The sequence below is a fragment of the Botryllus schlosseri genome, chromosome 1, assembly GCF_051294905.1.
Source record: "Botryllus schlosseri isolate E-star chromosome 1, Bs_hap1, whole genome shotgun sequence".
Classification (NCBI taxonomy): domain Eukaryota; kingdom Metazoa; phylum Chordata; class Ascidiacea; order Stolidobranchia; family Styelidae; genus Botryllus; species Botryllus schlosseri.
Genome location: NC_137236.1, coordinates 16,566,298 through 16,583,245, shown reverse-complemented (window position 1 = coordinate 16,583,245; position 16,948 = coordinate 16,566,298). Strand labels below are relative to the sequence as shown.

The 16,948-nt window shown below is 39.7% G+C and overlaps 1 protein-coding gene across 1 annotated transcript; it reads left to right on the top strand.

Moving 5' to 3' along the window:
- Positions 1–3,613: 3,613 nt before the first annotated feature.
- Positions 3,614–13,727, top strand: LOC145439095 (uncharacterized). The gene is made up of 8 exons (XM_080316578.1): positions 3,614–3,769; positions 5,190–6,352; positions 9,521–9,689; positions 9,773–10,071; positions 10,607–10,810; positions 12,546–12,671; positions 13,171–13,323; positions 13,653–13,727. The coding sequence occupies exons 2-8, from the start codon at positions 5,204–5,206 to the stop codon at positions 13,725–13,727; spliced, it is 2,175 nt and encodes a 724-aa protein (XP_080172704.1). The 5' UTR covers positions 3,614–3,769; positions 5,190–5,203.
- Positions 13,728–16,948: the final 3,221 nt, after the last annotated feature.

The following is a 16,948-nucleotide window of genomic DNA, read 5'->3' as shown; positions in this document are numbered from 1 at the left end:
AGGCTTACCATATCTTGGAAATGTAAAAAGAGGACACTTTTTCAGAAATTTGCAAGATGCAAAACCGAAGTAGAATTCTCAAAAACCGGTGAATTTTTCCCACTTTGTGATCGGTTGACTGAAAAAAAGGTCATCACTTCCGCTCAGAGCTCAAAATACCGTTTTTTTTCTCCACGTTGCCAGGTGGATGACTAAAAAAAATAAAAAAAAATAAAAGAAGGTCATCTTTTCGCTCAGAGCTAAATTCACCGTTTTTCACTCCGAAATACCCGCCGGAGCTTCACTTCTGTGCTACTTTGCGGCATATCACTTGCAATTTGCTCTAAATCTTACCTAAATTTTCAAAAAAGAGGACAAAATCTCAAAAAAGAGCACAAACGGGCGTCCTCCGAGGACACTTTCAAAAAAGTCCAAAAAGAGGACAAATTCTCTTAAAAAAGGACGTATGGTAAGCCCAGGCTATAGTGTTAGGCCGTTAGCAACTAATAAGGCTAAATCTGGTAGTTAAAATCAGCAGGCGGGAAAAACGTGTTTGTGACGATTATGAGAGAGAATTTAAAAGTATCAAACAAAGCTTGAAGTGCGATTGAGTCGCACATTGCAATATCTGCAATTGCGACATTAACATGGAGCTGGAGACCATAGGAAAGACCGGTAATTTCAACTCATATTGATACCTCAAAATACAAGAAGTGTGTCATATCGATTAATTCGAGCGAGTTGATGAATATTTTTTCACAAGTCGATCAGCACCAACGACCACAGACTACAAGGCTGCTGCGGCTGAGGGTATCTGAGCATTCCGTTCTGCAAACACCAGCAATCCTTCCGCACCAACGATTGCACATCGAAATTGTTCAAAGCAATATTCCCCCATTCCAATATCGCAAAGAAGTTTGCTTCGGCCAGAGCCTAGACTACAAGCATTGTTATTGGAGTTCTTGCTCCGCGATCAAAAAATGATTTTGTCTAAACTTTCTGTGCAGCCTTTTTTCTATCTCGGTTGACGCCTCTAATCACAACGAGGTGAAGAGGTTTGGTTTATCACCCCATGTTGTGGGGGGGGGGTGACCAACGTGTATTTTTTTTGGGGGGGGCTGACGAAATGCTGTTTCGGTTTACAAGTAATGGTAAACCTAGAACTGAGCTGTCGTGAGGTCCATGAAGCACTTTATACTGACAAGGAGTTGCTGGAGCAGGTTGTTTCTGAAATGAGTTATGCCACGACACGTATAATTAAAACGTATCTGTACAAAAACGCTTTTAATGCTAATCTAATTTTTCGACTGTCCTTATTTTTGGGTCCATGTCGATGGCAACCCTGCCTATATATATGGCTGCATTCCAAACTAACGGTGTTTTAAAAGACCTTGGTTAAAACATGTTTTAAACAGTATTTTACTCAAAGGCCTTTGAAAACATTATTTTGTTAAGTTGTAAAATTACGCCATAACTGTGTAAATACCTTCCACTTTATATGAGCCTACGGACAATTCCAATCCGATATAGCCGACGTATGTCGATGTGGGATGGATATGGAACTCTCAAAATAAACAGCAATAGTACAGATATTTCGTCAAAGGAGCTATATTTACCCTTTAATTTGAATTGTCAATGCCAATCCCCTATGACGTCACAATTGAATATTCGTGCCGTCATGGCTTGAAAAACAAAGAAAAAAACTTTAGTAAATATGTTTCAAACAAGGGCCTTGTTTTAACCATGTTTGTTTTAAATTGATTCTTGTTTTAAATGCAACCCTACTTACATAGCCGAGAGAAGAGAGCCGACATCCGCCACTGCTAAGGGAATCGGGAATTAATAGAGTTCATTCTGGTAAGTTCGAATTTAATGCCACATTTCTTAAGTTTTTCTATTGCCAATAAGCACTGGCAGGTCAATATATTTTGTGAAGAGAAAGCAACCTTTTAATTGGAACAATGTTCAACCAAAAACAGGCGATGAAATTCAAATTCAGGGCATCTCATTAGTAACTGTGAAACAGTGTCCGGGACGGAGTATAAGGAGCTGGTGGTTAAAATACTATGTGTCGACAAGGTCGACGCACAGACGCAAAGTATTTGTGTTGTATAGGATGTCCGTCCTCATTACCGATATAGAAAGTATCGTGACATGTTCGATGTGGTCGACATCGGACAATTAAAATTTCAAGTCAATATTGCATATCTGTCAGATGTAGACCATATGACGATGCTCCCTATATCTGTAATGAGAACGATACATCCTATTGCACACAAATACTATCCGGTCGTGCGGTCATCCTTGTCGCCATATACTCAGGCCGTGTTCCTATGGTGTGCCCGCCACTGTGGCGGCCCGGTTCTCTTGGTTCAGGCGTGATAACGCGTGATCTAAGCGTGGACCCGGCTATTGCATAATCCAGTATCAAACTATCAAACGAGCCGAAGACACCCATCAGTCGTTACCATTATGCCTAACCAGCTGACATTTCTTCACGGGATTTTTACTGCCCAATAAATAAGGTGTGAAAAATACCTTTGCATTCAGGTATGGCAAACGAAACCGAAAGACCCAACAAACCCTACCAGGTATGTAAATCGTACATATATATTCTATGCGTGAAATCCAAAAGTTGACAAAAGTGGGCTTTGTAATAATACGACTTTTCATGCGTGACACGCACGGGGACTTGTTACTGTGCGTTGCGATAACAATAACGGAAGTTTCTAACGTACCGTAGGCTTACTCACCTGCAAATGCTATCTTGGAAGTTAGTACTAAACGCCTCGTCCGATTACAAATATGCAGGAAAAAGCATATCACAGTACCAAGGCGTACCTTACCAAATCCGTGGTAACGTGTGGAAAGGATTATGACGAAGCAAGACTGTTTGTCACTTGCGTATTTTCCGTGTAACTGTTGTTGACTATATATCACCGTGGCCCCAGTAACAGCACAATGACCGATTGCTGATCGCAATCCGTTTCAGTAGGTGTCGCACGATCAGAGTATGAATTATCACTATAGAAACCTCAGTTCAATCCCTTGCAAACCTAACGGAATTTGTGATATAAATGAGTATTTCACCAGTCTGTATATATACACTCTTCTTAGTAGAGACAGCACTGTAAACAGTCATGTATAGGTTTACATATCTTCATCTTCAATTAAATAGTTTATTTGACAATATACCAATCAATTCCAGTCTGCGGAGAGACAAGCGTTCAAAGTTACTGATGAATCATCCTTTAGTATACCTACCAAAAGTATCTCGTAAATTCGATACATTAAATTCGGTTTGTTTTTCAGGTATCAAAGGCATTTACCAGCAATGCTGCTATCGACCGCAATGGTAGGTCTTGTGACCAATACTCAAGTAAATAACAGTTAGATGGGAGTCTCCATAATGCTATATTGAAATCTTGACATCCACACTGTATGTAAATTGTAGCGCTCTCATGATTCGACGTACTTATACGTACGCTTGACGTATCCATTGTTTGATCATTTCCCAACCGATGACGAAATTTCATCAATATAAATGCCATCTATAATAGCCATTACTGTCATATTTTAGAAATAACTCGGAGCAGATAGCTGGTAAGTGGAAGTTGGAAGTGTTAGTATATCTACGGATGACAAATTTAATAATTTACTGGTAACATCAAGCATAATTCGCATGTGGTTTGTGATTGACCTCGTACGTTCCTTTGTTTTCCAGATACCTTTCAGACTAAATGTTTTCGCGATTTGGCTGAAGATGAGCATATTCCACCAAGGTTGCGAGGTAATACTTTGGCAATACTTGGCAATGTTATATTCGTTGGGATTAGTCGTCCTGTTTGGTTTGCATATTTCATACATCGGAAATCAGTATGCTTGTTGCAGAATACGAGCAACATCAATGGGTCTATGAGTTAGAGATGGATATTTCTATTCATGTTTAGTTCTAGTTATAAGATCTGTAATGTGCTCCGTCTTGGGAAAGCAAAATGGCTAGTTTTGGAGTCTGCACGATTATCTTTTTGTCGATAATGTAGTGCCGATATCTCAGTTTGAAATAAATATCGGTATCGGTCATTAAAGGTGAAATACATCGGCAGTTTTCGTGGCGTCACATCGTGCTCGTGGAGGTTGAGAGAACTACATAGTATTTACGACTGCTAGAATGAGAATATTGATTCATTTCACATAGTTCACAGGTATCCAGTTGTAGCTTTACTAGGTCATATGATGCATCAGATTAAAAGCTGTGCAAATGAATGCCCTTGGTTTTGCAAAGTATCCCATAGATCTCATATATTCTTATTATCCGCTAAATACATCGAGTTTATCGGTGAATATGCTAGCGATCGGTTTTACCCGCCTCAACTCTACAATACGATATCGGGTGAACTTTGGTTTGTTTGAAGATAGTGGTCGGCTTGGCGTGTTAACCCATTCAAATAACATTGGATCGATATGGTTGCTGCCGTCGCATCTGATCAAACTTGTGATCGGCTTCTGTCTTGAACTCTTTGTTTATTGCATTCGAGAGAGAGAGAGTGAACGGTCTCTTCGTCTCATGATTTACAATAGCCCGGATTCATATGCGGAGCAATATAGGTATGATTACTATTGATGCAGTCGTTTTCCGCTTTCGTTGTCTTTGTTGATTATAATTATAAGTTAGATTATAAATATTAGGGCCAGTTTTTGTTGCACTGAAATCCGTGGAAAGTTGCATTCATTTTTCACAAAAGTTGCACTACAAAATTGGATTTGTGGACTAGTTACCAGAAGCTATAAGGGTACTGGATACTCGAATCGACCCGTATCCATGACACTGTAGCAAAACTCAGCGTTGAAGACTTTAACAGAATCGATAGCAAGAAAAAATTGACCCAGTGAACATATAATTATGGGGATCTAGCCTTAATGTACGTCAAATCAGAAAGAACCTCAAATTCAAACGACAGTCAAATAATCAAGTGGTCTATTTACATATAGCGACATACATTTCCGTCAAAAAATTGGTTGCATGAAAAATCGAATGTCATGAAAAATGTAAACAGTTGCAAAGAGATGCAAAATAAGATTTCTTCAAACAGTAGGAAACACCATGGGCTACTACATTACTTACGAGTATATAGGAGGCTGTTAAGGCAGTTAAAAAAGTTGCAATTACCTGCCCTAATAATTACGTGGACCGATTTCATATAAAACAGGGATAATTGGAGCCATGCTCGATGACACGAAACGGAAAGTAATGAGGATTCAGGCGAACACTGAACTTTCCCAAAACGGCTTGAAATCATTGAAAAACAAATACAACGCACAATACAAACGTTTGAAGTTGAGTCGAAATGTAATAACGATGAATGATGTTGAATATGAAACCGAAGAAAACTCGTTCAATGCTGTCACCATAGAGACTGTACATCAATACCCAAACAACAATAGTTCCACAACTGTGCTGCTCGTTGGTGGACCGGGGGAAGGAAAAACAACTTCAGCTCTCCAGTATGCTGATAGAGCTATGGAGAGGCAAATATCAGGACTCGCACAGGTGAATGTCGTAGTGTTCATACAAGGAAAAGACATAAACTGGGGTGATTGTTACAGACCCTTTGATCTTATCTTTAAAAACCAATTTGCCAATATTTTTATAAACGACCAGATGACCGAATGTTTTGAGAGATGGGTGGCCCATAACCCATCCCGCGTTTCAGTAATTATAGACGGAGTGGATGAAATAACCAACATTCACACTCTTGCTACTGCAAAAATGTCACTAGATCAGCGTGCATCTCCAGCTGCTATTCTGTTGAATATACTTCGCTGCGATATGTACCGAGGTATGTGGGTGGCGTGTACTGTTTCAGAGAACTGGCTTTGGAAATTTCCTGCTTTTGACATCAATATCCCGTCGGTGAGAATCGTTGGATTTAAGGAGAAAGATGTGGCAGATATACTAGCGCAGTTAACTGGAAGGAAGGAATCTGTAGATCAACTCATGCACCGTTCCCGCACCATTCGAAACATGTGTAAGACACCGGCTATATTGCTTCATTTGGCACGTCAAATACAGGAACGTGACGTATACACTGACGTCGAAATTCTCCTTCACACTCTTGATTTTTTCGACGCTCACCACGCCGTATCCAAAAGATTCGAGGAAAAGAAAATGAAACGCGTGATGGAGTTAGCGTACAATTCAGCAGACCAAAATAGAATGGAGTTACGAGCCCGCGATTTGGATCAGAGTACAGCTCAAGGCATGGGCCACTTTATATCGGTGTCGATGCACCCACAAGGTGGGGGATTAGCGGGGTCGAGGAGACCGAAGTCTCATCATCTTATCTATCAATTTAACAGCGAAGCAATGAGAGTGAGTCACCAAGTATAAAGTTATACCCCAATTGATAACCAATTGTACTCGCTCTACTTCGGAATTATATGCCTACAGCTCTCGATATGTAGCAATCAATATAATGTCATACGATAAAATATTTTCAAATATTGCTAAAAAGATAGGATATTTTCAACATCAAGTAACTCCGAATATATAATTTTATACAAGGCATATTACATATATGATGTATGAAATCTTATACGCGCATCTCGAGCAATGCAAGAGCAGTGGTAATACTGTGCACGTTCACGAAATTCGGGTGAAATTCTATGATCGAGATATGCTGGGACTGCTATGATATATTTTAGGAAGAAAGCGACGCAAATTTACCAGTATATACAAATACATATTAGGGTTGTCCAAAATTTGGAAAATCTTGCAAATCCTCAATTGCAATGTCTTATTCTATAGATTGTTGATAAAAAACGACATTGGGCCTAAAAGAAGCTCACAGGAAGGCCGTTAAGATTTCGTGCAAAGCGTTTACAAGTAGCTGCCGAAGAATGGGCGTGTCACCGACCATAAACCGACGATAAGACTAGTAATCACGAAATCACGGCTGTTGATTGGCTAATCGGCTATGCTCCAATGATCATGGAAGCTGCCGCTTGCTGATTAGGTGATTAAGGAGTCTGCTTCTGGCGCCGATTCTGAAAGCGCCTTGTAGGTAGGTTGGCAGATAATGATTCAAGACTAATTCAGGGCATGGTGAGGTACGAAACACATGATGAACAAGCAAAAGCTGCTTCACAAAAACGTATCCCATGACCGCTTTATTGTGGAGGGAATCGCTGTAGTCTACATGTCTTGTTTTATCGATGGAAAGCAAAGGGGCTTATGCAAGTGGCGAACGAATTCCTAGTTTCAGAAGCGATATATCATCATTGAATACAAATATAAAGCTTAACAATGACACTACAATTTGTGTGATCTTATTGGACCAAGGTTCTAGTATATAGGTGAAGTTTGGGATGCTCTAGGCATCGGCTGAATCAGACGGCTATGCTTGGCCCTTATCAGATGTTTACAGCAAATTGAATTCACCTGTAAATGTTTCAAAGTCTCTTATGATGCCGCTGAAACGAGGTGTAAATGTAAGCACAGACTATATGCTGTTTGATATGATATCCAAACTATGCTAGATACTATGCACTGTTCAGCATTGTCTGTGCTTACCTTCACACCTCTTTTCTGCGCGATCATCAAGGAGTTCGACATATCATATCCGGCAAATTACGTGCTTACTTTTACACCTCTATTCTGTTTTATCATTAAGGACTTTGACACTTGCAAGGTAATACAATTTGATGTAAGCATCTGATCAATGCCAAGCATAACCCGCTGATTCAGCCGATCCTTAATCTTTCAAAACGGCTTGCTATGTAGGCTACTACAACCTGAGCCCAATAAGATCACACATATTATAGTGTCATTGTTAAGCTTTATATTTGTATTCAATGATGAGATATCCTTTCTGAAAATAAGAATCCGTTGCCACTTGCATATGCGTCTATGCTTTCCTTCGTTGAAAACAAAGGCATATATGCTACGGCGGTTTCCTTCACAATAAAGCGATCATGCTTTACACGTTTTTGTGAAGCAGCTGTTGTTTGTTCATTATATATTTCGTACCTCAACATACCCTGAATCAATCCTAAATCATTATCTCGCAACCTACACACAATGCGCTTTCAGAATCGTCGACGGTAGCAGACTCCTTGATCACCTAATCAGCAAGTTGCTGCTGCGGTGGTCCTTGGAGCATATCCGATTAGCCAATTAAGAGCAGAGATGGGCGGATTCCAGATTTTGGGAATCCGTATCCATCCTGATCCGACAGTCAAATAGCATTTCGGAGTCCGACAGTTGAGCAACAAAATTAGGATCCGAAAAAATCCTGCTATTGCTTTAGTGCTATTTCACATTAAATATAGCCTGCAAAACAGATATCAACATTATAATCAACAAATTAGTATCAAGTAATGCCTTACAAGGGTTTATTCATATCACATTTCGAATCAATAATGTTAGGTACGGTAGGCCAATATATCTTGAATATAAATGCGAGTAGTAGGAACTAGGCAGGGGAAATGAGCTAAAAAGACTGTGAGAACAGAGAAAGTAATATTAGTTGCTTTATGGAGAGGGTTAACATAATATAGTAACCCAGGCATGCCACGAATGCCAACGACAAAATCAGATATTGTGCATTGTGACTTGGCCAAGACAACTAGGCCTATAGTACTACTGAAGAATGGAACTAAATTTTCACAGAACAGACATGTATCAAACAAAATGGATGAATCAATCAAAATGATCACTTGATAGAGCAGCAATGAATAGGAAATATATATAATATTATATTATATTATCAGCATGATGATGTGCACAATCAATCAGAGACTGAGAGTACCGGTGGTACTTCAGTTCTAGTGTGTTTCCGAAATCATAAACATGACCAATTGACCATGCCAGCATATATTCATACGTTACCACACCACACAATCATTCCAAATGACATCAGAGATCAGAACCACCAGTTACCTCTGCATTCTGCAACAACACCGATACCTCGCTTTTCTGTCATCCTGACAACTGATATCAAGTACCCTAATGTGGCCATCTCTGATTAAGAGCCGTGGTTTCGTGATTACGAGTCTTCTCGTCGGTCTATGGTCGGTGGCACGCCCATTCTTTGGCAGCTACTTTCAAACGCTTTGCACGAAATCTTAACGGCCTTCCGGCGAGCTTTTTTGGGCCCAGTGTCGTTTTTATCCATAATCTATAGAATAAGACATTGCAACGGAGGATTTATAAGATTTTTATAATTTTGGACAACCCAAATATAATTATAGGCTTTGTAATTGTCCCACTCTAGTGTGTTTTGTCTGTTGCATGGTGAAGTAAACATTTGCCAAAGTCGTCGTTTGCGGATTGAATTACACGAGCAATAATAGTAGTTGAATCTCTCAAATTATCACAGATGTTGTAAGACTGCGTCATTGCCGTTACAATAGATAGCCGATTCATGATTATTAGGCTACATTCCAATAATGGGCAAATTCGATACTAATGCGTCGGTTGGTAGATATCATATAAACCAAATTTATTTATATGGTTTGCTGATTAGTCCGAAATGTTCAGGACATCTTGGCGGCACTTCACTGGACGTCAATCCCTTGCGCAGTGGATATAAATTCAGGGTTACAGCGTGCGTTGACGCAGACCAATATTCCGAGTTTCATGCTTCTTGGAGTCGCGATCCTTGCAAACAAAGATCACTGGCCACTGGTCAATGCATTCTCAAATACAAGTGAGTGGTCAAATGTGAATTTCAAATTGTGATCAATTGTTGCATTGGATCACCTTTGAGTTTAATCTCAACGATTTGTGAAGGCGATAATACATTGGAAAGTAATCGACGGAGTCTTCAAAGCTTTGTGGAGTACGTGAATAACAATCGCTCGACGTTAAGCGACGCCAGCACCATTCGAATACTGAGCCATTGCACTAGAATTTTTTCTGGTCCGGCATTATCAAAAGTTCGCGAGATTACAATGCAAACGGATTGCGACGGGGCCGGCGTATTATCCGTAGCAAAATTCATTCCGTCATTGAAGAAGTTCACGGCGGAACGCAGCGTGACGATATTTGCATCATTACTGCAGTTGTTGAGTACACCAATCAATATCAAGGTACGTGATGGTTTCACCCTGTCATTGGTCATTAGTCATGGACTACAGCGGGCTCATATCAGCAACAGCTATATGCATCGTAGAATTAAGTCACTCATCAATGACACCGGCCATATGCTTGATTTACTGGCACACTCGATGACTCGGTAGCAACGAGTGGGAATTCGTAACCGAATTCGACACATAATATATGCTCAATAGCTGCTTTCCAAGCAGTGACTCACCACCAACCGATACGCCCAGGTTCCTGACACCAAAGCAGCAGATTATAAAGCATTATGTCATGACAAAGGGCAATGGATATTCCGGCCCGTATAGTATCCCAACAATGTTTCTAATAATTCATTGAAGCTGTCATAACATTATGCTGACTACGAGTATGATAGTGAATATTCTTATTGGGCCAATTCTAATCAGTCCTAATAACGAAACTTATTTGAATCATGTCATAAGTACATGGTATTTTCGAACGCGTATTTGCTATGATCGTACAAGGTTTCTTCGTGATAATCAAAGAGTGCTTTCATATTTCCAGATATCCACTTTGAAAATCAAAGGTGGCATGCAGAATAGAGCTCAATCTCTATCAAGGCTGCTCGCGCCATCCACCCTATCCGGGCGACCCGCTTCGAAGAAGTTGAAAATCACATGCATCGAATTTCTTGATTATAATATGAAGTATTTTGTCGAGGTCAGCCTTGATATTACGTTCTATTTGTGCCTGGCAACTACTTTTCAGGTTATATCTCGGAAGTGTCATTATACTGCAGGTCACGTATTATGTGATCTATACGATTTCATTTTCACGAGCAATACAAATGTTTCTACCTACAAACTAAAATGAGTTTACGCCTTCACGAAATCACAGGAGGTCCCTAACCCTTTTAATGGGGGGGGGGGGGGGGGGTCACTGGTGACCCGAGTTGAATTTGACCATTATGACCACTCACTGACCACGTCCATATGTAAATTTTTCATGTATTTTTGGTTTTACGATATTTGGCGAGCCGGGCGGGTTAGGGTCATGTTTGACGGCTTGTTTGAAACCATAGGCCTCTCTGACCATAGTGTCCGATATGATGTCGACACAGGCAAATCTCACGCCTCAGTGAAATTGATTAACGTCACAATTTCCATTTAGCTACAGGCAATTTGACAGTCCTTTTTGGCCGGCTTGCCGATCATTCAATTTGGTAAAACGGGTATCAGTCAAAAGATGACTCTGCACTGATTACGAAAATATAAATTTTATTCTGCTCGTGGCCCTGTAACTTCCACAATCAGCCTCGAACTTTTAATTGTTATGGAGATTGGCATTGGGACGCAACAATGCTGTCTGGCGAAACGAGAGAGTAGCTCAATAGAAAAAGAGCCAGACAGCATTGTTACGTCCCAATGCCAATCTCCATAACAATGAAAAGTTCGAGGCTGATTGTGGGAGTTCCAGGGCAACGAGCGGAATAAAATTTATATTTTCGTAATCAGTGCAGAGTCATCTTTCGATTGATACCAGTTTAACCAAATTGAATGATCGGCAAGCCGGCCAAAAAGGACTGTCAAATTGCCTGTAGCCAATTCAAAATTGTGACGTGAATCAATTTCACTGAGGCGTAAGATTTGCCTGTGTCGACACCATATAGGACACTATGCTCTGACGCTATACTGGGGTCTGTCTGGAAACATGAGAGAGATAAACAAATTTTTCAGAGAAAAAGTTTGTTCATTTAGTCTTATAAAAAACTATAGACATGCCGGGTTGTCGATCGAGGGCGGAATCGGTAGAAGGCTATAATCCGCCCACTTTTAAACTGGAACAGCTCAGATTAAACTCTTGGTGTGGTCACGGTATGAATTTGAAAAGTGATAGTCAGTTCTGCAAAATCTGACCCCCCATTAAAAGGGTTAAACACATAAATATAAGAAACCTGGCGCAAAATTCTTCCTTTACACTGTGTATGTTGAATTGTGGTCATCGTAGGAAAGTCCCTGTATTACCAACTATTACATTGGAAGCCAGTAAAAAAATTGACTTGATTTGCAAAAGAAACTTCAATTCATGTCTAATAAACCATTTTTACTCAGCTGCTGACTGACTGAAAGAAAAATTGAGCTAACTTGAGTGATGGAGTGCACCCATAAAGCATGAAAAATATGTATCTTAAAAACACAGATATACATCATATCAATATTATTTTGATGAATGCAATATATTGCAGGAAAACCGTCTGGAAATACACCATCTTGAACCATCCATGATGGATATCACTAAAGATCTGTTTCATTTCACTAGTGAAGGGGGCCGCGTAAAAATCGCGAAAGTATATATAGATACTTTAGTCAAGCAAAGTACCAGGACATACCTTGAAATGTTAACCAGTATGCCACGAGACGGAAACATCTTCTTATTGCAAGTACGTTTTGCAGCATCTTGATATTCAGTGTAGAACCGTAATGGCGAACCTTCTAATTACTAGATTGATGAATTGATGTGTCCGGAACAGGTGATCGTACCAACAGAAATAATCGACCTGATAGTGAATTCGGAGTGTTTTCAAGTGGAATTCTTGAAGTATGGAGACGTGGCAGTATTACCACGGCAGGTATTGGACTTATATTAGGGGTGGTGTGAACATGAGGTTTACGTTCGCGTTCTGTGTGTGAACCTCAGAAATGTAGAGGTTCACGTTCACACACGAACCTTCGTAGGTTCTGCACTGTGAACCTTTTTAATTCATTACATCTAATCATCGTCAAAATTGTTGTGAACGCCACAGAAGACATTGATTTTACGGATTAATGTAGCATTTCATTGCTCCAGTTGATACATTCACTGCTCTTTATGAAGTCATCATGTACTTCAACATTGTGGCACAATATGGCCAGAGTTGTCGCTAGGTATCTAGTATATCACGTCACTCGAATGTTGGCTTTGAATTAGCAATATGACGTCATGTGACGTCATAGGTTCATGTTCGCGTTCACACAGAACCTTTCAGGGGTACACACCATCCCAGTTTATATAAAAATATTAGAATAGAAAAGCGTTTTACGGGTATTGCTTTTAATACCAAATGCATTACTGATTTCACATCTTTCCAGTGCTCACACGGCAATACGAATTCAAGCCTCGTTATCGACGATGAACTGAAAGCGTCGGATGCGTTGATATCTCTTGTTAAGACGGGGACGTGGGATAAAGTAAGAACGCGGGAGTTCAACATCAGACTCGAATTTGATTCAGTACTGGTATCGGTAAGTGTATATCTTACTTGCATATAGAATTCACTGCATTGATCTTATCGTCAAATGCAAAGCACGGAGTTTTTAAGCAGCAACGACTGTAGGTATTGAAGTCATAGTTGATGCCACCTGATCCCATTTCGAATACTCAGTCACATCGTCTTGTATATGCAACATGCGACCCATGTTTTTGTGGTTCTTATACTGTTGTATGTGAGAGATTTCCAAGTGGCACGCGAAGCGTACGACTGATTTTAACCGTATTTGATCAACCATTGATTCACTGTGTTTTGTGGTTGCATACCTCACTATAAATATACACGATGGGAGATGCGTTTCAGCAGTGCAACAATTTCACGTTCACGTCGCAGCAGAAACAAATCAAAGACAACCGCGAAATTGGTGAAGTAAGCTAAATAAACTACAAAGATTAACGGACAAATTTAATAATATAGTAGCCCATGAGGATGAGTTTCAACCACAACGAAATGTAGTACGATCCAGCATAGGCCTACACAAAGTATGTACTCATCACAATTGAAAAAAGAGGACAGTGTTTACACTGTGTATGGTTTATATGAAAACCCTTTCTCGAACGCAATGATGAAGCTTAGCCTAACCGACACCTCGATACTACCTCGCATAAAAACAAAATCGAGACTTGCCTCGACATTGGCTTCGCTGGTCATTATCTAGCGTGGCCAAATCAAGTCAAGCAATTTCAGAGGCTCCGCGAAACCTTTAAATCAGAAAAATAGTTGATAACCTAATTTGTGTTTCTTTATTAGTGAATTCACTGGGCTTCACTGGGCACTCAGCTTCATAACTGATAAAACGACATGACTCAAATCAACAGAATTGCCGTCTGAAGGAAAATTTTCCAGTGTGCAAACTAATTTAAATTGTCAAATTGCCGATAACCTACTGATAAAACTATTGCTATTTACAAATGTTTTGTTAGGGTTAGCAAAAAATAAAAATCTAGTAGTTAGTAAGGTCAAGCAAGGTGTGTACAAAATATTCGCAAAAATGCATTTCTCCCATCATATACATTACCACCATTCAGAAATAACTCTAAGATGAGCTGTTAGCTATAAACGTCTCGGCTTGACGTTATATGTTCATTAAAAAAAAATGTTGGCATATATGTTGCGATGTCGTCGGAATCGATACACACTATTAGTACATTCTCCACCATCTATCTTTGTGGAAATCAATTTCATTCACTCGTCTATATCAAATCTAATATGTGTACTTCAGGGGTGGGCAAACTACGACCCGCGGGCCGCATGCGGCCCTCGACACCGTTCTGTGCGGTCCGCGAGAGTCTTAAGAAACTTATTAAAAACATTGATAAAATACGTACTAAAAATCGAATTAATGCAGGGACTTGATCAAACTTTTTCTTAGAATATTTCACCATGATAATTCTAAGGCAGTGGTTCTCAAACTGGGGGACGTACCCCCTTGGGGCGTGAATGCATCTGAAGGGGGCGCGAAGCTGAGCTCAAGTGAAAAAAATTTTCGTGCTCCGCGCGATTTACATCTCCTTCATCATTATTGCTCTGTATTTCGTCAGAATTTCATATTTAAAGAGCTCTCATCCGCAGCCGTAACCTTCCATGCCATAAAACTAACCGTTAGGTTTGCTAGCATCCAGGTTGCATTTTGTGATATAACGATAAGGTGGGCGCGTCACCTTTCATCATCATAAGGGCGTGTTTTAAAAAGTTTGAGAACCACTGTTCTAAGGAAAATGCTTCCTATATTATTTTTAATGTTTAATTTCTGGCGCGACAGCCCGTCTCAAGGCCCACGCAGATTGCAAGATTTCAGCTGTTAAACATCACAGAAATCCTAAACGATATTGACATAATTCGGATCACGAGTGTGATTTCAGATTGACCACTTCAGTTTTAAAATATTTTAGTGCGTGTCGTAGGTAGATTCATTCTCTGTATGCGTAGAATTAGGGTATTTATGCTTTATCTACCCATAGTAGAAACGTATTTGAAACTAACATGGCTATGATGCTGTCAGCATTGTGTGTCCTGGAACTGAACCAAAAGTGGAATTAGTAAATCTATGAACAGATCGCTGTTCACAGATTTAAATTTCAATCCTGCTCTAAAAATCGGGACAACCGACTTTCATCACTATAGTTTCGACAAATTGATTATTGAGGTCGACCACCAGCCTATGAAATCTCGCCACTGTTTAAGACGATTGTACGATATCATCGAAGCAGTGTTTGGATTGTTTTAAATAAGCATAGGCCTATATATTACCTCCATGTCCTCACTCCTTACTATATAATCAAATACCAATGTTGCGTTTTGGTTTATAATCCCAATTTTAAATATTGCGACCCGCGAATGGATTCAGATGTTGAATGCGGCCCGCAATCTCTAAAGTTTGCCCACCCCTGGCGTACTTTCAAGACGCAACTACGTATTTCAAAATATGCCGCAACAGAATTATTCATGAAATAATAAAAGTCTACCCAATTTCGACATAAATGGTATATGATCTTATCTTCCAGAATAAAAATTTTCTGCTGTTAATCACTAGCCCACAGTTAATTTGTGAAATAAAACAGTGCTTTTCAACCTTTTTGAGCTCTATTCGCCCTTCTCTTGTAAAATAAATTTCATTCAAACAAACTAGCCGAAAATTGTTGAACAAAAAGAAGATGAAGATACCTAAGAACATTTTAATCAGATGTGCAACAAATTAGCTACTGTAAAGCTTAAGCTATCAAGTGGCTAATTTAAAGGGTGCTTTTTTCGCTCGTTTTGATTTCAACTATTTCTCCAAAACCCTTCTCCGCCAAAAAAGATGTTGGGTTTCATACAAGAACGTCTACTAGTGCTTGGATGGCCAGGTCTTGATAACTGTTCTTCAGCTCTCCTATCTAAAATACAGCGTATTCTTTGCGAGTTAAAAATGCTTGCTGGCAGAAATCATTTTTGAGAGTATGATGATCAAGGAGAGTAGGCACATTAGAGCTCGCTACCTCATGATACATTGCTTCAACTTATTTTTTTTTTCGATTTACCATTTTCTGTCTCACGAGTAAATGAGAAGAGCAAATAAACTCACGATACTGTGTGGTCGGCTCGTTTGTTCAATATAACTTGAGAATTCATAACAGTTCAATAACCTTAAAGCAGCTTTTTAGACTACCACTCAAATGTGGATCTCGCGACCCCCGCCTCTCCCATAAAAAGGAATTATTTTTTATTATTACAGTATACAATTGAATATTATATACATACATATTGAAAGGAGCCGGAATATTTTCGGCTGACACTCGTCAGGGTAATCGTCAGCAACTAGTAGGAAATTGGATCGAACATTGTATATCAACAATCGTATCACAAGATATGACGTCACGAGCGTGAAATCTCGATATCGAGAGTGTTCAATGTACTATTTTTTGATGGTACTCGAACTCGTGTTGGCGACACAGCTTTTGCTGGTGCATTTTGATGAAAGTCGACTCCAAGGCACACAAATGAAAGTGCGAATGGCCCTTTCCGACGACGCGAAATCTGTCGTCTCGATAACTGTTTGTACAGGCGAGATTATTCAACAATTGTTTGCCGATTGCAGAATTTATGACATTTGATTGTTC